Here is a 22,467-nt window from a genome sequence, read left to right on the forward strand (position 1 = left end):
TTATATTATTTTGTATGTATTTTATATTCTGTTACAACTTTGCCTTTCTCAGGAAGGCAAAAAAAACAGGAGTCTGACACACTGGAAAAACAAAAAAACAAAATCACTGCTGTTACATTGTTTTTTTTTTTTTGTTTGTTTTTTGTTTTTTTGCCAGTCCATTATTCTGACAAAAAAATTAAATGCTTATATAAAATAAAATGTTATTTCAAAAAACATCCTTTCATTAAAATGTGCTTAATATGCAAGGACAAAAAAAAGAGGTTGTTTTTAGAAAACCTGAACAAAATACAATCTTTATTCGTTATGTACATTACATACAATGCGTTTGTTTTTTGTTTTGTTTTTTCTACACATTCATGTCTGCCACAGTGTAGTGTTCACATATTCCGATATCCTCACTCTGTGGATAAGAGCGGAGGAAAAGTGAGATGTTTTTTTTTTTTCAAGAGGAAAAAATTACTTGAGAGAGGGGGGAAAAAAAGAAAAGGGAAAAAAAGTCCAAGCGAAAGCATTTTCTAAAAAGGTGCTCCCATTGTGTTTTTCCTCTTTTACATTTTTCACAATCCACATGTGGAATCTTCTACCTTGTCCCAGAACCCAAAATTATAAATGACTCATGCAGCAGTTAGAACTGCACTCAAGCTCAGGAAACACACAATTGGGGAATGAATTGATAAAATGGAGGCTATGGATGGGAATAAATGTAACGCATACACTTTAAAATCGGCTTGTCAATGGTAATTAAACCGATTAAATGCAGGGTCTTCAAAAAGGTAATGCCGGAAGGAAGATATGTAGAACAGGTTAAGACAAGAACCCAGTTAAGGATGTGTTTCTTGTTTGATCTGATTTTGTACAGATGTGCACACGTGATAAACTTTGACGTGCACGTTTTATTAATATAACCTCCAATAAGCATGAGGAGAGAATAAGCCAGTTTGCGACACTGTTTTGAACTAATTGTTAAACTAATTGTTACACCAATAAAGCCAACACGATGATGTGCCAATATATTATGCTTTCAGTGGGGAAAAACCTTCAAAATCAGGTCATTAGTAATACTTCAGTAGGAGATCTTTTATATACACACACATTTATACACGGTTATATTTACACACTACATTAAACGGAAGACTACCTCCAAGTAACATTCCAACATGTTCAGTAGTGCAGCCACAGACATACGGTATCAGGTACCTTGATTTCCGAGACTCGGGGGAACAAGCACAAGCTTTCACGCTGACACACACACACATATACACGGACCATAAGGAGACAAATGACACTTTCTGAAAGTCTCAAATGAGGCTAGTGGACAATTTCACACTGCAGGTATTTGCATCACCAATCCGATAACGTTCTCTATCGTTATTCGATTATTCGAGACGGCTTAGGTGAGAAATTAATTCTATTAATTACTTTTAGGGAGAGATAAAGATACAACTATGGCACAAATGAAAGGGAAATCTTTTTTGTTTGTTTTTGTTTTTTAGTACCAGTGAGCAGAGACCTTCACCTGAAGCATGACGATCGAATTCTATCAATACAACGTGCTGAATACTCATGATGTGTGTAGTCAAAAAAAATGAACCGAAGCAAACAAGCACACATTCACACAAATCTGTAAGCTGAGAAACCAAAAGTGTAAACTTGCCGTCTCACACCTTCGTTTGGCAAAACGCTACCAAGCAGAATTCAAAATGGTGCAAATTAAAGCCTACATTTAATAAACCACTTACTTCAAACAGCATATTAAGTGAGAGGTTTAAAGGGCCAGACAACTGCCATGGCAGTCGTCTCTAATGCACCCTGTACTATAGTGAGCATTACACCTTCATAAACTGAAATTCAGATTAACGCTGAGCTAGACCCGACTGGAATAAAAGAGGAAAAACAAAGCGAGTCTTGGATTTGTGGATTTGATCTTCCTCAGATACCTTCGAAGAGGAAAGATAAATGTACACAAGTGCTGCAGACGCTTCAGGGCCTATTTCTTCAGATACAGGGTGAATAAAGTAAATGTTACTGTAAGCACGGATGTATTTTTGATAAATTACCATCAAGGGGTAGTTCAAAAGACCTTCTTGTTTGTGAAGGAATGACATTTGGTCAGCATAGCGATTCGGAAGTGTATGTAGAAAAATAACTTCTGTCTTCGGGGGGAGAGTCTTAGTGGCATTAAGTGTGATGGAGAGAGCTCAGTGGGCGTGGCTACAGGGTAATGAGGTCTACGAGGTTACCCTTGGGTGGGGTCATGTTGTCAGGGAAGAAGTTTACTAGTGTGTCAAAAAGCTGCGTGCGCTGGGCGTACGTCTGATCTACGTCTGAAAAACCTATTGAAAGAAAAAACAGCGTATGAAATGAGATTTCGAACAAATTATGTAAAGCAAAAAAATCTAAAAATCTGGTCACAGTAAGTATCTCAGACTAATTATGACTAAGAATATCTTACCTAGTGGCATGAAGTCTGAGCTAGACTTGAAGAGAGCTGAGGGCAGGAGCTGGAACTGTAGAGCAAAGTCATTTAATATTAATAATTAAATGTCCAACAAAACACTTACACTTAACATTCCTTTTCTTTCATTCATGAAGTAGTAAAATAATGCAATCTCATTGATCTTATATGGGCTTTTGCTGTTGTAGCCCATCTGCATCAAGATTGATCATGATTTTCTGGCATGCTTTTCTGGTCACCACAGTGGTAAAAAGGTGGTTATTTGACTTACTCTAGCCGCTAAGTGAGAACCCCATACCAGTCATTCTCCACTGATCCGTTTTTATCTGCAAATCTGTAGGTCAATTAATGCTTCTTGTTTTCTGCATCATTCTTTTCGTAAAACCCATTCTATTTTTCAGCTTCTCCCATTAGGGGTCGCCACAGCGGATCATCCGCATGTTTGGTTTGGCATGTTTTAACGCTGGATGCCCTTCCTAACGCAACCCTCCCCATTTATCCGGGCTTGGGACCGGCACTAAGGGTTGTGCAACCCTAATGGCTGGGGTTGGTTCCCTGACTGGGGATCCTAACCACTAGACCACCAGGGAACCTTGAACCCATTCTGATGTTTAAATGGGAACATTAACCAAATACCTTGTAGCTACATGATTTCATTCACTGAGCTGCAGCCGCGTGTTCGGCAGGTTTGATGATCGCATTTATAAATATAGGCACTCCTTATGAATTCATGCTGATTAATAAGTCCTCACCTCTTTAGTCTCATCAGGGTCAGAGTGGTCCACAGTCATAGAGAGATCATTCTGTAAGTACTGAAGGGCACTCAGTGGTTCTGTCTGGGCCTTCTCCTCAAATCTGCACAAAATATTAGAATTTCAATTCACACATTTTTGATGATGATTTCCAGCCCCTTGATGTTTAATAGTGATGTAGAGGTCGACCGAAGTTTTTATGGCTTTCGGACCGCTGTCATTACAAGAGCGGCCCCTAGAGGTAAATCACTGACACCACATGCTCTTTGTTTTTACAAATGAGACTGTGCTGCACAAAGCGCTATATTTACTATTTATAATTAATTAAATAATATTTATAAATTTATATATTCATACTTATTTTATTTAGCACATTTTTATGATTCAGTACTGCTTTTACATTTTTGTATTGAAGTTCAGTTCTATTTTAGAGTGTTATGTTTGGTCTTACCCAGTATTCTAAAACTATTGGTTGATTAAGCGATTATCCATATCGGTAAAATTGGTCAACCTCTAGTAATATGGATACAAGGTGAATTAATTAAATCAGTCCAGGTTTCTTGTCATTTTGCATCTAAATTATTAATATTAAACACTGCTACTACTGAACATAGAGAGCAATGCAAAGAGAGGTCAATTAAACTTGAACAGCATTAACAAAAGCTATCCAGCAGAGGGCGCTAAATAAGCAAAATGACTATGACGCATGGAAAATTACAGCCTGATTTAGCGCCAAAAATGAAACTCAATCACCGTGACCCTAATTACAGGACAATACCGAAACAAGACTGCCGATCTAAAAACCCTTCGAAATAGATATACAGAAGGTATAATCCAAAACAGTAATGTAAAAATTTGCAAGTGCAATAATTATATACCCATTTAACAGGTACAGTGATTTTGTTTTGCTTGTCGAATAAATTCTTCCAAAACTTTACTATAAAATGCAATTTAGTGGCACAAAATACAGCTGCTGTATCGTAAGCAAGATCTACTAAAAGAATGTATAGTATACCACAATGGTGTGGAACTTAAGGCACTTGAGTCTCTAATGTCTCAGTCACTACTATATTAACGCACTTATTGTAATGTTAGCGCTCTAAAGCAACAAATCTTTAACAGGAACTTGTTAGGTGGACTAATAATAAGCAGATTTACTAATTACTTTTAAGGGGTTTACTGCTATAATGCAAGTAATAACAGGAACCGCTATAACAGTAGCTGCTATAACATAAGTAATAACAGGAACTAACCCATTTCCCAAAACTTTACCTAGAAACTAAACGTATATATTTTTTTTATTCAAATTGTTTACAAGCTCAAGTGGTAGCACCCAGTCATTAATAATTTTCCTCGAACAGCATGCACATCATACTTAATTCTTCATTTGATTGAGCCAGTTAAACATTAATGTGATCATTAATGAACGCTATGCAAAATGAAAATGTCTGCTAGATTAATGTAGAGCTTCCTGAAGAAGACAAACAGACTACTAGTAGTAAGGTACCTGTATTTGCGGATGAGATATTTGCAGTGTCTCAGTAAGTATTCTTTAGATGGGCGGCAGAGTTTCAGAGACCAAAAGTCATCCAGTCGCATCTTAGGAGAGCTCGACTTGCCTGGGTTTCCCCCAAACAGGTAATGCACCTGCCACACACACACGCACACGCACACGCACACGCACACGCACACGCACACGCACACATATTTTAATCAGCATGTGTAACCAAGTGCAAAGCCAAACAAGAATCTTTTATATAATTTTGAGTCGAAGAAAATAATGGCACATATGAAAGATACATTTCTAGAAAAATCCAGTGATGAACTGTTGAGTATTATTTTGTGCACATTATAGACAACATTGTTACACTCTTACCTTGTGCAGCTCATCATACACAAGCTGGTGAGCAAACCGAGGGCACGGCTCTTCCTCCTGCAGTGTCTTGTTAGGGTTCTCCTTCACAGCCTGGTCATTCTTATACACACACGACCTGTAGGGATTTATACACACATTTACATCAACATATACACTTTATAGACAAAAGTCAAATAGACACCTGACAGCAATAGCATGAAATTTTCTCTTCAATTAAACTAGGAGACCCAAACCTGTTCCAGCATGACAATTCCCCAAAATCCATGAAGATATGCTTTGCATGCGTTGGAGTGGAAGATCTCCTGCTTGGAACGCTGACTGCAACCCAGGCCTCATCATCTCACCTACATCAGTACCTGACTTTACTAACACCCTTGAGTCTATATGAGCGCAAATGTGGAATGCGATGCTCAAAAAGCGCATAACATACTTATGACCAGGTGTCTGCAAACCTTTGGCAATATAGTGCAACACTGGTCCTGGAGTTTATCAACTTTAATTGCTGATGAATCAAATGTCATATAATCTATGTCAAATAAAAATTAGAAAGCACCAGGACACATTGTTTACATTGTAACTAAGGGGAAAAAAAAAAAAAAAGTCCTTATTGATCATGTGTTCTGATAAATAATTAAATAAACAGTTTCAGTTTGAATCGCATCCCTTTTGTGACTATTTGAATGAAAGTTCGGGTTTTGATGTGGTCTTCACTAAATGACATTTTCTGGAAGCACTAAAGTTTCACTCTATATTTATACACATACAAACAAACTCAGTAGAAAGAGGAGCAGTTTGTCAGCTACCTATTTTACCTCAGCCACTATTTTCCTGTTCACTCTTGGAATCTGAACAAACATGGAAAAATACAACTGTGTGTGGAAAGTTCATCCTCTGGATTGATCAGTCTGTGCTCACTGTAGCTTTATTAGTGTTTGTAGGTAGTTAATTAATGTTTCACAATTCTATGCTAGTGAGCACATTGCATTTGTGTATGCCGATTATGATTTCTGTGTGGAGACAGTGATTGTGGTGGATGCCATTTCTTGCCATTGCTAGTAATTCCAGCCAATGTGTACATGAGACAGATCAAGTGAGGGCATTTGTTAAACATCGATGCAGTGACTCAGTGGATCGACAACAAACACTATTCCCACCTGTTCAGGATTTAAGGGTCTTTCCTCAGATGTATGCAGAAACAGCGATGTTATTGGTTAACATTTTCAGTCTCTTTTCTCTGAAACGGCTTTGTAAACAGTGGAGACATATCTTTTTACACTGACCCTTATTGCTATTTAAAAATGACCAAACTTACCCATTAAGGAAAAAAAAAGACAGCTTCATCATGTACACAGACTGTAGCCACACAAACCACGACACAACCAGGAGAAACAACAGAGAAACAAATCTACGGGGGTTTCCCCTTCAGTAAATAAGTGATGGGTTCACACAGAAGAGAACACTGCGTACACCCTTGAGCAGGAACAGGAATATGAAGAGTTTATTCTCTGTAGAACATGCCCGCTTGGTCAGAAGACTTTAGTCTGTTAGGTGTCGAGTTTCTTTTGCTGGGAAAGGAAACCCTTTGTAACTGTACACTAACTCTTTGGTTCAGCAGTTTCATTTCAGCATTTGTTTTCAGAAGACTCCATTTCATTCTAATATTTACTTTGGTAATGCTTCAGAGAGAATTAATTGCGCATGGACAACAGAGGTGGACAAATCGGTAGCTTGGGCCCCAGAACGGTTTTGTAGGTCAAGGACGATAAAATGAGAAATAAAGCTTCTACTAACTTGCAAAATGCTTTTGAATTAATCATTCATCAACACCTGGACAGAGTGACACAGTGAGTGCACAAATCTATGTGTAAACATGGCTGCATGCGCTTATCATCAATGTTGTAAATATAGCTGGGGGTAAAATCTGACTATGTAAAGCAGTAAAGAGTTCATCGTCAGCTACTGTAAAGAGTTGCTTACAAGAGGAAATGGAGTTTTTTTGATAATAGTTCAAATGAGTGTGAGATCGACAGAATGTGTGAGAGTGAAAGAAAAAGAAAGAGAAAGAGAGCGAGCAAAAGAATGACAACCTACCAGTTGTTGCGAGTGATGTCGTAGATCCAGAAGGAGTTGCGAACATTCTCCTCTCGTTTATCTTTGTCTTTGCTGAGGCCTGACAGAACATGAATCTCGTTCAGTTCTGGGTCGATGGTGGCACGTTGGGTGAAGCCAGTCATTGGCACTAAAAGACAGAAGTTGTAGTGTAATCAGCCATGCAACCGACTGCTACAACCCCCCAGTGGATTCACAGAAACATGGAGAAAAGACAAAGAGCACTTCTGCTTGATGGACAGTGTTCGTTTTCCCCGGAATGCCACCAGGGAGATCACACACAAAATACACCACTTCTTTGTTTGGATTCCAATTTCCTAACCACACATTAGAAAGCACCAGGACACATTGTTTACATTGTAACTAAGGGTTTAAAAAAAAAAAAAGAGCTTAAGCTATCGGCAAATGGGAATCGCTCTTTGAAAACAGCAGGAGAGGTTGGGAGGACACCAGTAAACAACAAGGGCTACACTGAAAGAAAAATGTTGCTGACGTCGTCCATAAAAATGCACTTATATATTGTTGGTGAAGTCGATACAGCTTGTATTTAATGACAGGATTTGCTTCCATGTAGCACAAAGCCTAGAAGACTTATTTTCATTACATTATTGTTTTATTCTTATATTACCATGTGCAAAGACCTCTATATTGACAGACATTCAGTTGTAATTCATTCAGGAATAAACCGTGGATCTCTAGCAATGACTGAATTATCTGTAAATATTTCTGTAATTAATGTTCTTTCTAAACATTTACAGGGACTTCTATACACTATATGGAAAAACAAAAAGTACTGGGACCCAAACTTTTATCGCAAAGCTGAAAGAAGAATTGTATAAAATGTCTTCATGTTTAGTACCATGACAATTTCCCTGTACTTAAACTAGGAGACCCAAACCTGTTCCAGTTTAACAATGCCCCAATCTCTCTTTTTTTTTTTTTTTTTCAGATTTATTTGCATGGGTAGGGGTGGAAGATCTCCTGCTATAGAGCTCTGACCTCAAACCTATTGAATCTTCCCAGGACTGTAAAGAAAAGTCTAAGAGCAAATTGGGGCTAAATGTGGAATGCGATGCTCAAAAAGCACATATTAATGACCTGGTGTCCACAAACTTCTGGTAATATGGTGTAGCACACATTCTTCATAATCAGTGAAAAGAGAAATAAAGCACTGCAATTGGAAAACACTAAGTCGTAACTGATTAATCAAAGCAGCATCATACTACTGCCATGTTTTATTACTTATATATAACACTAAAAAGGGAGTTTAACAAGCATCCTCTTTCTGTCACATGCTTCATGCAGCTGTGTCCACATATCCACCTATAAATATAACAAAACGAGTTTTCAGAGAAAAAGATCCGAGATTGAAAGCCTGATTATCTAGTTAATTTACAAAACCAGCTTATCTGAGGCACTTAATCTTGAACGTGGGATTTACCGAGCTGAGGTTACAACCAACAGAGCCCTGTCGCACATCACACGCATGAGTACGTGCGTCAAAGCCATGCTTTAACAGGAAATGGCACACACAAGCCCAAAACAGCACATTAAACCATGCAGTGGTACAAAAACTCTCGGTACACTGGATCGGATCATGGACAGGCCAAGAGCCCTGGATTTGAACAACAAAAGGCCGGGCACCAAAATAGAAATATTTTTCATTACTTCAAGAGGAAGCAAGATAAACATTTGAGACTGATTATGTGCACAGTGTTTGGACTTGCTGCTTCCTTGCTGGCAAAAAACATTCCGTTCTTTCTGTCCGTGTTCTTGCTCTCTTCCAACCCTTTCTTTCTGTTTCACTCTCTTCCAAACACACACACACAAACACACAGACAGACAGACAAGCCAATAGCACAATCAGAAAGAGAGAAGGCAGAGACCTTTTATATTGCGTCAAGTCGCCTATTGAAGTATAAAGCTGTTTACGAGGACAGGAAACGTGTTACTGCATGTGTCGGGGTTTTTCTTCGTCTCTTCTACAAGCATGACACTATCTGCATCATCCATAACCATCTACAGGCACCATAGGGGTCACATGGGTGCGGATTAATGGTGATGGAAAGTTTTTAAAGAAATAAAGGAAATAAAAAGCAGCATTACAAAACTAGTCACAATATCAGACCCCCATTTTAAACCTTTCAGCTAATAGATCTTGTCTTGTTTGAAAATGCTCGGACACGTAATTTATTTTTTTTTATTTGCAACACCACATGAATATAAATGCGCGGGATGGTGTGGTTGAGCCATGAAATTACCATCAGGTTTGTAAATTACCATAAAACAGCGTGGGTGTACAGGATTTCTAAGAACTCGGCTGCTTCTCTAGAATGAGAGTCGACTTCTCAGAATTTTGTGGAAGACTCTGTTTACTCAGTGTTTGAAATAAATGGTAGAACAGCCGGTGATTAGTGTGAGGATCGTGTTCCTAAAACTAGGCAGACAAACAGATTTTAAAACTGTTGCGTTTTCTAAATTGTGGCCATTTATTTAATATTTATAGAAAGAGAGTCCGGGGCTTTAGTAACAGTCAGGTTTCAGGTCTGGGGACATTTTGTGCTTCATGTTTCTCAGCAATATGACAAAATGCATTTTATTTGTAATATTATAATCTGCCTGCCTTATTAAATACAAAATAATGTGGAAGAAGGCTACTTATAGCTGTTATGTCATCACATTAATAAAAAAATAAAAATAAATAAAAAGAAGAAGAAGCTATTTGATTCATAGATTTCCACACTATTAAATGTACCTTTACATTGATGCCATTTTTAATCAGTTTCTAATAAAATTCCACATCTGGAAACTTTGGGGTGATCATCATACCATTCAGTCATGGATTACGTTGCATCATTAGGTATTTTGCCATTCTTAATAATATATATATATATTTGTTTAATTATTACAATTGTATTTTGAAATAAAAATATACAAAATATATAATCAGACAATACTGTTTATTTTTTTACACTAACTTCCGCTAAAAAAACTTTTTGCAAACAATTCTTCATCATTGCTGCTGTTGTATTTCTGTAATCTGGGTATTCCCGTTGTTCCTCGTGCCTCACAGTCTGACCGATGACTGATGGCTGATCAGAATGATATACATTATGTTCAGTAAGCGATGAGCTTTAGTTTTTCCCATGTCCCAGAGTTACAGTACAGAGTGACATCATGCACGCTGACTTCTGTCTATTTCTCGGAATGAGGTCACTCTCATTCCCGAGAGTCCTTTGTTTCCTTTTATGGAGGGTTTTCTGAAAACGCCACCCTTTACACCCAGAGAATGAAGTCATACCTGCACTATGTGCGAGTGCATATGACAAGCAGTGGACAAGTTTGCAAAAGCATCATAGCACAAAGCCCTCAAAAGCAACCTCCATTCCACTCCATACAAACTACATTAGTAAAGTAGTGAAAGCTTACCCATGCCAGAATCTTTTTTGGTGCCATCCGAGATGATTTCAACATGGTCAGCATCCACGTCGTAGCTAAAGAAGTCATTTAGGTACGTCTTAGACCGTTGGCCTCCAAACACATACAGGCAGCGATTCCTCTGAGCAAAAGAAACAAATAAACCACTGTTATTATAAAGCATTTTATGTAACAACCTAACAAAAAAAAAAAAGAAAACGCTCCATAACACACAATAATATCTCTTTATAGAAAAGACACAAAACAACGAAACACAGTGTGAAATGACTACAATTATGGCTACAACAATAACTTCTGGGGTAAAAAAATAAAAAAAATTTAAAAAAAAGTTTTGTTCAAAATTGAAAACTTAATTATTTTGCACAATTAGTCACAACTCAGGACCAGGATATTTACTTTAAAATGTATTTCAAATCATCAACGGGACAATCGTTATATATTTTCACAAATATGAACTTTAAATCATAATACCTGCTTCCTACACACAAATATATTTTTATTGATAAAATAGCCTGTTCAACATAAATATACACATTTAATGAAGCATAAAACTAAAAAATATTTCAAATATAAATAAATAAATAAATAAATAAATAAATAAATAAATAAATAAATAAATAAATAAATAAATATTGCAGTCAATTATATTTGATAAACTGAGAAACCGAATATTTAAATAATGGGTATGTAAGGAATAAAACAGAACGCTGTTGTAGAAAAATAAATCGATGGCAGAGTGGTGTACTGCGATGGCAAAAAGCAGAGTAAATCTTCCCACTCTGAAGTTGATTCCAAGATCATTTCCTAAACTACTGCAATTTGCCATCAATTGTACATTTTTACAACACGCCAGATGTTTGTTATGTAGTTGTCCAATGCCGTAAAGCAAAAGGTTCACTTTTTACTTGTTATAGCAACCATTAACAAGTTCTTTCTCGTGAAATTAAGTTATGCAAACAATAGAAAAACTGCACAAAAAAAAAAAAGAACTTCCAATAAAAAAAAATCTTGACCGTTAAAACAGCGTATAAAATCTGTTTAAATTCGCAGCTCTAACTTTTACAATGATAAAATGTTTCTTCAAATGTCATTCCGACACATTTTTAAACGTTCATAAAATCTTGATCTCTGTGACGCATGGGAACTGACCGTGTGAAAGAGCATGCAGTGGCCGATGCGAGACTGCACGTCTTCAGGGCCGGCGTTGCACGAGTCGTCCCTCAGAAGGCTCCAGGTCCCCGCGTGGCACTGATACGCATACAGGCCGCTGAACTGTGGCTCCGACGTGCGCCCATCGTCGACACTGCCATTACACGTCAGGATCCGCCCTCCAAACGTGTAGATCATGTGCTTCTCCGAATCCATGCACATCTACATGAGTGAATTTATTTATTTATAGCTTTGTTGCATTATTTACACTAGTGCGACAAAAATTGTTTAGAGCTGTATAAAATGTTAAATAAAGCTCTATGCTGGGTTTCTGCAGGTTTTACCAAGTCAAATTTAAAACTTTTAACAAATATGTTATTAGCAAATTACTTTCACCACACCCTAAATAAATTTTTCTTCTAAGCCAAATATCGCTTATCTTGCACTTCCCCATACTTCCGTGTTACTTCTGTGGTACAATCCAAGAGAGATGAGCACCAATAACAGAAAGCTGATTGGCTGTTCTATGTAGGTCCAATTTGTAATACCGATAATTATATTGGACTCGTGAAAGAATTACACCAGGGAAACAACCCCCCCCCCCAAAAAAAAAAAAACACACATTCTAAAGCGCATTTCAATGAGCATTAAAGGTAGCTTTAGATGGACATCGGAAAATTGAGACGTGTTTAAAATTAAGACCTACAACAATTTAGACTTTTTAAAGTCACAAATTTACATTTGTACATTTTAGGTTTACCAAGTTTTTTTTTTTTTTTTTTAAGGAAACCCTGCTATGGTCAGGTGGTGAGCTTCAGGCGATTACCTGGTGGTCGAACACAAGTTTAGGACCTCCGTCTGCCGAGGTGTCCTCACTGAGAAGCATCCACGTGTTAGCATCAATGTCGTACCGGTAGAAGTCACTCTTCAGAGACTTGCTGTTTCGAACAGACGAGTCTAAATAGCGGCCCAGCGTGTATATCTGCCTCCTTTGAGAGTCGATGCACATCTTATGGCAGGAACGTGCGCTGGGACCATTCTGACACAAAAACACCACAGCTTCACTGCTAACCCCTATATTTTAACACTTAAGCAAATCTTATTGTCCGTGGCTTTGTTGGGACACAGATTTTATTAGAATTAATACATCAGTTTAGCTTCAAAGTGTGAAAAAAACTGGTCTGAATTTGCCTGATATCTGAACGCTCCCAGCTGTGGGAAAGATAAAGCAAAACTTGCAGGACTGTTCATTTCTAAACTCTGACCATGTTCACAATAAATCTACCAAAGTTAATATTTCATTATATTATATATAGTTATATTTCAATATTTCTTGCGTGTTAAAATTCCAATATCACTCAGGGAGATTTAAAAAAACCTATAACAGCAAAAAACTGCTTAATCTAACTAGTAAGATTATGTTGATCAATGTTCTATAACAGCAGCTTTTGGCCACTGCAGCCCTGCCCAATCAGCCACAAAAGCATTAGCGAGGTCAGACTCAGATGTTGGGTGAGCAGGCCTGAAGCACCACCAGCATTCAGGTTCATCCAAAAGGTGTTCAGTAGGATTTGAGTGCAGGACTCTTCCTCGTGCTTCAGAGCATTTTTATGTTTTAAGCTCCAATAAAGAGGAAAACTAAACACATCAGGCAAAACATTATAACCTTGTGAAGTGAATAACACTGATTATCTCTTCATCATATACCTGTTAGTGGGTGGGATATTATTAGGCAGCAAATGAACATTTTGTCCTCAAAGTTGACATGTTAGAAGCAAGCGTAAGGATTTGAGTGAGTTTGACGAGGATCAAATAGTGATTGCTAGACGACTGGATCAGAGCAGCTCCAATACTGCAACTCTTGTGGGATGTTCCAAGTCTGCAGTCTGTCAAGTATTTATTAAAGGTGGTCCAACGAAGGCACAGTGGTGAACCGGTGACCGAGATATGGGGGGGCTAAGGCACATTGATGCACGTGGGGAGTGAAGGCTGGCCCGTGTGGTCCGATCCAAGAGACGAGCTCTTGTAGCTCAAATTGCTGAAACTAATGCTTTTATGTTCGACAGGTCAGGACTGTTTCTGCAGCAAAAGGCGAAGCAACACAATCTTAGGCAGGTGGTCATAATGTAATTCCTGTTCGGTGGTAATAAAGTTATGCCTGTTCGGTGGTAGATGCTTATTGTGTGGAAACAGTTTAAGAAAGACCCACACATGGATGTGAAGGTCAGGTGACCCCAAATATTTGGCAATAGTGCTTACATGTGGGTCTCTCCATTGGCGTTATTGATGAAGTCACAACCGATAACTAAGGGCCTTTGAGGTTACAGTAAAATCGGTTTTATTTGATCTACAATGCTGGTGCTAATACATTTCACTTTTAGTGTCTGGTGAAAGAGGTTTAAACACCACTACTATTAAGATTTTACGTTTCACGTTCCACTGCTAAATGATGATCTCTAGGGTGGGGGGGTCATATTCTGATTCTCGCTAGATCAGCAGAGGAATTGTTCTGCTGTTGTTGCTGAGTCACCATAATACATTTGTTTGTCTTACCTCTTTTTCTGTGTCCCTGGAGATACAGACCCACTGATTCTCCTGTACACTGTAGGCCCAGAAATCTGCCAAATCCTGAGTGCCATCCCAACCTCCAAACAGATATACTGTCTCTATATTTATAAAAAATAAATAAATTAAAAAAGGTGGAGGGAGGGAGGGAGAGTGAGGGAGTGTGAGAGCGAGTGAGAGATTGGGTTTGGCAGAACAGTTATAGCCTCTGGTCACTCTGCGTGAGAAGTTGTTTGCAACCAGATGTCTTAAAGCTTGACCCCCTCAAACAAACAAAGCTGCTTTATTCTTGTGTTATAAAAAGTATCAGACAACAACAAGACTATTATAGCATTGCCGCAGTAGTGGTATCCGCATGCATGATAATACAGTCAACAAAAACACTCTGGGACGGAATACTAGCTTTAATCGACCATTTAAAGGGAAATAACTTGTTTCAAGTGGCAGCGCGGTGCAGCAGGGGAGTGCAGAACAGGTCTCCATGGCAGCATTGCTATGGCAATAGGAAGGACTGTGTTGACGCAAAACTGAGCTCTGAGGTAGCGGGGGAACTCAAAGCCATTTTGACCAGAAGGGTTACATAGGGTCACAGGAAATGATTTCTTGCTCTCCGAGGATAAATGTGGGGCTAAACGCATATGCAGCTATTTTGCGTGAAATCTAATGATTTATGTTGAGACGAGACATCTTACCTGTCTGCACATCTATCACCATCTGATGACCACCTCTCATCCCAGGCCTACTGTCGTCCCCATCACCTAGTCCGAGAGAGACAGAGTGAGCGAGAGAGATGAAACAAGGAGAAAGAACAGAATAAAATAAATGCAAAAATAAATAAATATCAATCTCAGTAAGTGGGAGAGAATTTAGAAAAAAAAAAAAAAAAAGAAGCCGCAGCAGAAAGGTGACCGAGAGAGGAGAGAAGAGGAGAGGACAGAACAGGAGAAAATGAAAACAGCCTTTAATCTCTGAGCCATGCGAGACATTTAATATGCTGCTGTGTCTTCTCCGAGACGTTGACTGTTAGCGTTAAGGCTGCTCAGTGGACCAGAGGTACTACCTTTGGTGCATTTGGGGATGATCTGACTCCAGCGTGGCTTGTACTCCTGTTGGCTGATGTACTGATTAAACAAGCCATCTACAAAACGAGCACAGGAAACAAGAGACATGGGAGTCAAACCAGGAGAAAAGAAGCATGAGCCAGTTAGAACTTTAATCTGAGCTATAAATACTTTTCAACCTGGAGACAGCTATTGGAGCTGAACTTGAAACAAAACGAAAAGCCTATTAATTTTTTATATAGTCACATTCTTGCTTTACCTTGAGACTGTTTGAATAGATGAAACATGATTAACGACGAAATCAATGTTAAAGCATTCAAATAATCAAAGTGTATCATCTACATTATCCATCCTTTATTGTGCAAGGAACTATAACATCTTTACAAACATACAAACCTTTACATTTCTTCACATTTCATCCCTTTGCATTCAAGATGCATTTGCTCACTTACATAATGCCAGTGATAAGCTAGCTGATTTAAATAGAAAATGTAATCAATTCACTATAGTTCTATAGAAGTGTGTAGATAGCGTGCACTGCCCTGTGCATTTACTGTAAATGATCACATTCGTTATTTGTATCGCACTGTCAATAATTTGCTCATTTTGTAGTTTTGTGCTACATGGTGTAGTATTAATGCCCTGTGTGCTCATCATATATTGTATACCTGTTGTCTAAAAAGAAGTGTTTAATTTGGAAAAAGTACCTCTCACAGCTTTATCGATGAGCTCCTCGCAGGCGTCGAAGTCTCCGCGAAGGACCAGTCGCTCGTGGAGGTGCGTGAGCATGGGGTGCTCTAGCGCGATGCGTGTCTTCTTCTGCAATGACTCAAAGGCCTCGGTGTAGTTGTGCTGCCGGAAGTGCTTGAGACACAGGCGGATGGCCTCCTGTTCACGGTACTGCGCAGGAGACAGAAAGAAGCAAACATCAGAAGACTGTTTATACGATGTGACAATTTCTGGCTTTGACCACACCACCACTGAAAACTCGTTCTGAAGGGGAAAAAAGCATTTATATCGTATACTACTACTTCTTCTGGCTGCTCCCGTTAGGGGTCGCCACAGCGGATCATCTGTCTCCATATGACCCTGTCCTCTACATCTGCCTCTTTCAAACCAACTACCTTGACTTACCACAGCCATAAACCTCTTCCTTGGCCTTCCTCTTTTCCTCCTTCCTGGTGTCTCCATCCTCAGTATTCTCCTAACGATATACCCCATGTCTCGTTTCTAATCCTGTCCATCCTCGTCATAAAAAACGTATACCAGCAATGATAAAAGAATCCCATTAAACTTAAAAAGTATCCTTTTGTAAATAAATAAAAAGATAAGATAATTATCATCTAAATAACGCATCGTCTTAAGCTGACTGCTTTACAGTTTGCATGGACTAGACAAAGTAATTGGGTTTGTGGATTCAACGTTTATAAAGCTAATTCAGCCCAGATTTCATACAGTAATCAGATTACAGAAAATGTTGACTGTTCTATTTAGACTGAAATTTTAAATACTGCAGTCATGATAGCAATAGAGGAAAAACTCGAAATATCATGATTTGTGTAGCAAAAGCTATGATACAATGTTGTTGAAAAATGAATGTTGTATAATTTGCTTACATTTGTAGAACAATTTTGTGTAAAGATTTGCAAAAGTGGTAAAAAACAGAAAGCAACAGGTAGTTTATTTTGTTTATTGTACTTTTTTTACACCATGGATAAAGGATCAAGCTAAGTATAATGGGACATTAAGTTATATGGAGTCCTTCAATTTCCATAAGTATTCTAGAATTGATGCATTTTGGAAAACTCCTACATAAGGACTTTACGAGTAGAAAAAGCAATTGTGTTAAAAAATATTGCAGTCTATTAATATGTTTGAAAGCAACAGCAAGTAATCATAAGATTGCTCCTGCAGCTACACCTCTAGATGAAAAGTACGCATGGAGGAATCTTGTCAAGTAACAATTTCAATCAACACAATCATGTAATTAACATTAAAAAGCATTAAAATGCAATAATGACTCATTAATTAAACTTTGAGAAATGAGTGCATATGCAAGGGTCCTGGCCTTGGCATTAAATAGCGTGAAATCTATTCTGATGATTGACGCTAAGTAACGAAAGTAAAACGATCAGTGACTGAGGATACAGCTTCAGTCAAGTGGAAAAAAGAACCCATATATCGGGCGCTTATTTACATTTCATATGCATACGACACGCCTGATTTACCACATACGCAAATAATTTACATAAAAAGACCCAATTTATGCAGATGATGTGATACGGAGGCTATAAAAACAAATTATTTATTACTGAGCTACAAAACATGGACACAAAAAGGCAAAAGAGCAAAGAGAAAAGTAGCTCAAACTGCTGGTGTTGAGGTTGGACAGATGTGCTTCATTTGTGTTCCATAAACAAGATTGCGGGTTATTATGGTTGATCATGAAGAAATAAATATAAAAAAAAAAAAAGGCTTACAGAGAAAAAAAGGAGATGGCAAAATACAAGGTGACAGAAAGAACAAGTAATGAAGCAAAAGTGAAAGGAGAAAAAGAAAGAAAGCAAAAGCAAAATACAGAAGAAGTAAAAGTGAAAGCAAAGAAGCAAAATGAAAAGAAAGAAAAAGAAAGAAAGAGCAAAACAATAATCGAAAGAATGTGTAAAGAGTGAAAGAGCAGTACGCTCTTTGGTAAGCTGAACACAAATGTCAACGGTGACTGTGCTTGGATTTACGCTCGACGATTCTGTTGTAATGGTTGTTATGCTGAGCTGAAAGTATTCTTTTATTCCTTTTTTTTAAACGAGGGGGGGGGGAGTGATGAATACAGACATCATCTATAAAACTGGCTTACACTCACTTTACAAGCAGACGGTAATAAGCAAAAATAGAGTTTCTGAGAATCTGACTACAGGTCAAGGCAGTGACTTCACTCATCCGAATTAACACTATGACGGAAAGGACAAGCATTTGGAGCGCTGCCATTTAGAGAACATAACACTGTGCCAGCTCAGCTCCCTGGTGCCCCTCCAATTGACGTGAACACCAACACATCGGTCTGGAAAACAGAACAACTCACCTTACTGTACCAGTTAAGGCAGGGCTGGACTACTTCTGGATCTTCTATCCCGTGCAGCTCAATGTACCAGATACTGAAGTTAAAACTGGGACCCCATGACATCAGAGGCACTGAACACACAGAAATGGAAATAAGAACACATGCAGGTCGTCATTTACATTTACGCCATTTATCCAGAACTTACAACTGAGCAGTTTAGGGGTTAAGAATCTTCCTTTACTGCCCAGCAAGTTGCACCAGGTTGCACACAATGAACTTTATGTGGCGAAGACAAATTACTAGTCCCTATCTCTGTGTTTTCTGTTTTGTAACTTTATGTTGTTTTATGTAGCACCAGGGATCTGGAGGAACGTTGTCTCATTTATAGCTATATATGGATGGAAAGACAATAAAAGCTTCTTGACTTGACCGCGCTGGGATTTGAACTTGCGACCTTCCGATTCGGAGTCCAGCGCCTTAACCACTGAACTACCACTTCCCTACTTACAGTTACAGCATTTGGCATACACCCTTATCCAGAGCGACATACATTTTATCCCATTCATACAACTGAGCAGATATGGGGTTAAGGACCTTGCTGGGGGGCCGAGGTGTGGTAGCTTGGTATGGCTGGGACTTTAACTCATGACCTTCGGATCCAAAGTCCAATGCCTTAAATCACTAAGCTACCACCTCTTCATCAGCAGCAGCTGCCATTTAAAGAAGCTCCACATAGAGAATTTACCTCTGAACTTGTCAAATTAAGATGATATTCCTTCTATGCTGAGGGACTTATATGGTGGACATTATCCTTTTAATGACTTTAAATGTTTCCATGGTGGAGATCTTAACAAGTTTAGGTGGCATCTCCACTGTCAGCATTTTGTAACAACCAGCAGTAAAACGCATCCATGTTTTATAACACTGAAAAGTCTTCACTAATATTTAAGCTTCTCTGTTCTTGAAAAAATTGCATTTAAATTTTTTTAACTAAGGCAGGAATTAAATGAGAGATGCTCGTAAAAGATAAGTGTTAATAGCTGATGGAACCTAAGTGATAACTAGAAGAAACTTGTTGAAAACATAAAACATAACTATAAACAGATACAAATACGATTTGATCTCCATCATTGGTAAATTGCTCTATTTTTTTTTTTAATGATATATATAGTACTATGCCAGGTCCCCTGGTGGTCTAGTGGTTAAGATGCAGCGCTCTCACTGTTGCGACCCGGGTTCGATCCCCGGTCAGGGAACCATCCCCAGCCACTCTCAGTGCCGGTCCCAAGCCCGGATAAATTGGGGAGGGTTGCGTTAGGAAGGGCATCCAGCGTAAAACATATGCCAAATCAAACGTGCGGAGGATCCGCTGTGGCGACCCCTAACGGGAGAAGCCGAAAGAAAGAAAGAAAGAAAGAAAGAAAGAAAGAAAGAAAGAAAGAAAGAAAGAAAGAAAGAAAGAAAATATAGTACTATGCAAAAATTCCAGGCAAAAAATGCTCTAAAGTTCTTAAAAATAAAATTATAAGTTTTATCAAAGTAAATTAAACTAAAATGGCTTTCAATTCTAACACTTGCACACATTGTTTACTTGCAAAAAGTCAGAGATGTTTTAAGAGAGTCAGGGGTAGGATTAAACAATTATACCAAGCAGGTGAGAATGATCATGAATTCCATATGTAGGTTGAAACACAGCCAAACTCTGCTACTAAGGTGAGGTTGTGAATGACAGTTTAATGTCAAGGGTACAAGACTGAGCACAGCAACAAGCACAATGTAGTTTACTACATCAGCAAGATCTCTTCCAGGCAGCGATTTCAAAGCAGACTGTAGTTTCAAGCTATTTTGAAGAAGCACAAAGAAACATGCAATGTTGAGGACCACAGAAGCAGTGGATTATATTGATTTCATTTTCTTGTTCATTTACTTTCCATTTTGTTAATTAATTTATAAAAAAAAAAGACTTAATACTAACACATGAGCATTTTGTTCACAGCTGCCCAAAGCGTGTGCTGTATATAGAAACATTTATCAATTATGTATCAAATATAATTTAAGTGATTAATAGAAAACGCTACTTTGCCATCACTAGCGGAACTATTTTCTGAAATAGTGAGTAGCTGAAACACACATTAGTGCTCTCTCAATGTGGCTTTTTCCCCCCATCATACAAAACAACGAGTTGTGGTCATTACACTTTTTACCTTCTTGTGTGAAATGGAAATAAGTGTTTACAACTAGCATTTCAGCCTGTCCTGGAAACGTCTCTTTATAGCAGGTTAGATGAAAATCCATTAGCAGAAATGTCTTCAAATGCAATTTAAAATGCTTTTATAGAAATAAATAAATAAATAAATATCCACTTTCCACCAACAATTTAAAGACATGCCACTCGACTTTATTTTGCCTATAATCATTTATGCACTCAGTGATCCAGACTGGGTCACCCTGCTGAGTTTATTCTGATGTCACTCCTTTAGTGAATCACTCACCTATTTTAATGTATCTGCAAGGAAACATCTGCTCATCGATCTTGTGCTTCAGCGTGAATGTCTCCTTGTTGAAGTCGTTCTTAAGGCCACTATGACAAAAAAATTTTATAAAAAAATGCAGCTATGAAGTCAAACCATTTTATACCTTGACTATACTACATACAGTAGTTGCTGATTTCTTGACTTTATCTATAAAAGCAGCTTTGACTCTACTGCCAAATGCAATTCACAGCACAAAAAAAATAAAATAAAAAACTAAAAAAAAATTAAAAAGCCATTAAATATAACTAGAAAATTTATAATAAATTTTTTTTTTTAAATTGCATTGACAATTGTTAAATTGCAATTTTTGACCGCTTCTAGTGTTTTAAAGTTTTATCCAAACAGGCCAAAATGTCACTTAATAATGTTACAGGATACAGAAAAACTAATCCATGCATTTGTTACATCAAGATTAGACTAACGTAACACTTTACTGTCTGGATATTCTAGTAAGTGCATGAATAATAAATATAAGAAATATTATAAATAAATAAATAAATAAATAGCTTTAGTTAGTCCAGAATGCAGCGAGTCCTTACCAGAACCAGGAAATCAACACAGCCACATCACCCCTGTTTTAATCAGTCTACACTAATACTGAGGTATAAGGCACTGAACGGTCTTGCGCCACAGTATTTGCGTGAACTTTTCATAATTTATGATCCTTCAGGCCATTTTAGATCAAAAGGTGCAGGCTATTTGTTGGTACCTAAAATAATAAAGACAGAAGGGAAAAGCTCTCCTACAAAAGCCCCACAGTTATGAGACAGCCTTCCAATTAGTGTTCAGGACTCAGACACAGTCTCAGTGTTAAGTATAGACTGAAAACACATTTATTTAGCCTTTTGTCAGTAGGTCTTCAAGGTGTCCTCTACGGAGCCCCAACTTACACCCTGATCACACTGTATAGCGTCCATAAAAACACAAGCAATTAAAATGCTTAATCTTTATTTTCTCTCTTCTTGTAAACCCTGTTCTCGCTCTTTCTCCGTTAAGTAAACATGCCCTTACGCTTGCAGTGATCAGTGTTCCTGTCCTTTCTACTATTCGAATCTGCCGGGTTCATCCCGATGTCCTACCTACAGTCTAAAGATGCATGCCTCTAAGCAACTCATGAACTTTGAGGACTGATTCAGAATGTTATTAATATAAACATTCTTCTACAATAGCTCAGGACCACAAAATGCATGAATACTTCTACACATCAACACTGTAACTGCAATGAATGGACATTTGGTGCCACCAAGATGAGGTTGGGTTGCCTTTTGAGTCTGGTTACGCTCCAGGTTTCTTCCTCATACATATGTGGCAAGAAGTTTTTCGTTGCCACAGTCACCACTGGCTCGCTCATCAGGGATAAACAATTATAAGGAACTAACTTAAAACCAATAACTTGCGCATTCTTTTATATAACCTTATATGTCCTTTGCGAAAAGCACTATACAACTAACATTGCATTGGTTACAT

At 38.0% G+C, this 22,467-nt stretch overlaps 2 protein-coding genes across 3 annotated transcripts in view; both read right to left on the reverse strand.

Moving 5' to 3' along the window:
• LOC310719287 (histidine ammonia-lyase-like) overlaps nt 1-22,467 on the reverse strand; it is a 135,034-nt gene that overhangs the window by 62,222 nt on the left and 50,345 nt on the right. The gene's annotated exons all lie outside the window — the stretch shown is intronic.
• Nucleotides 268-22,467, reverse strand: part of mkln1 (muskelin 1, intracellular mediator containing kelch motifs) — a 29,427-nt gene continuing 7,227 nt past the window's right edge. Inside the window, exons 4-18 of one of the 2 annotated variants that reach the window (XM_083528839.1) lie at nt 20,959-21,047; nt 18,488-18,597; nt 16,116-16,308; nt 15,408-15,485; nt 15,040-15,105; nt 14,336-14,448; nt 12,609-12,821; nt 11,783-12,004; nt 10,625-10,754; nt 7,178-7,325; nt 5,087-5,201; nt 4,718-4,857; nt 3,211-3,313; nt 2,456-2,510; nt 268-2,336 (exon numbers count right to left, since the gene is read on the reverse strand). In XM_083528839.1, the coding sequence (XP_083384965.1) occupies nt 2,215-2,336; nt 2,456-2,510; nt 3,211-3,313; nt 4,718-4,857; nt 5,087-5,201; nt 7,178-7,325; nt 10,625-10,754; nt 11,783-12,004; nt 12,609-12,821; nt 14,336-14,448; nt 15,040-15,105; nt 15,408-15,485; nt 16,116-16,308; nt 18,488-18,597; nt 20,959-21,047 (1,897 nt within the window). In that variant the 3' untranslated portion in view covers nt 268-2,214. Of the gene's footprint in view, nt 2,337-2,455; nt 2,511-3,210; nt 3,314-4,717; nt 4,858-5,086; nt 5,202-7,177; nt 7,326-10,624; nt 10,755-11,782; nt 12,005-12,608; nt 12,822-14,335; nt 14,449-15,039; nt 15,106-15,407; nt 15,486-16,115; nt 16,309-18,487; nt 19,640-19,939; nt 20,362-20,958; nt 21,048-22,467 lie in introns of those variants that run through there. The other variant, XM_083528840.1, reaches the window with a different exon arrangement.

This window comes from Silurus aristotelis (assembly GCF_946808225.1).
Source record: "Silurus aristotelis genome assembly, chromosome: 24".
NCBI lineage: Eukaryota > Metazoa > Chordata > Actinopteri > Siluriformes > Siluridae > Silurus > Silurus aristotelis.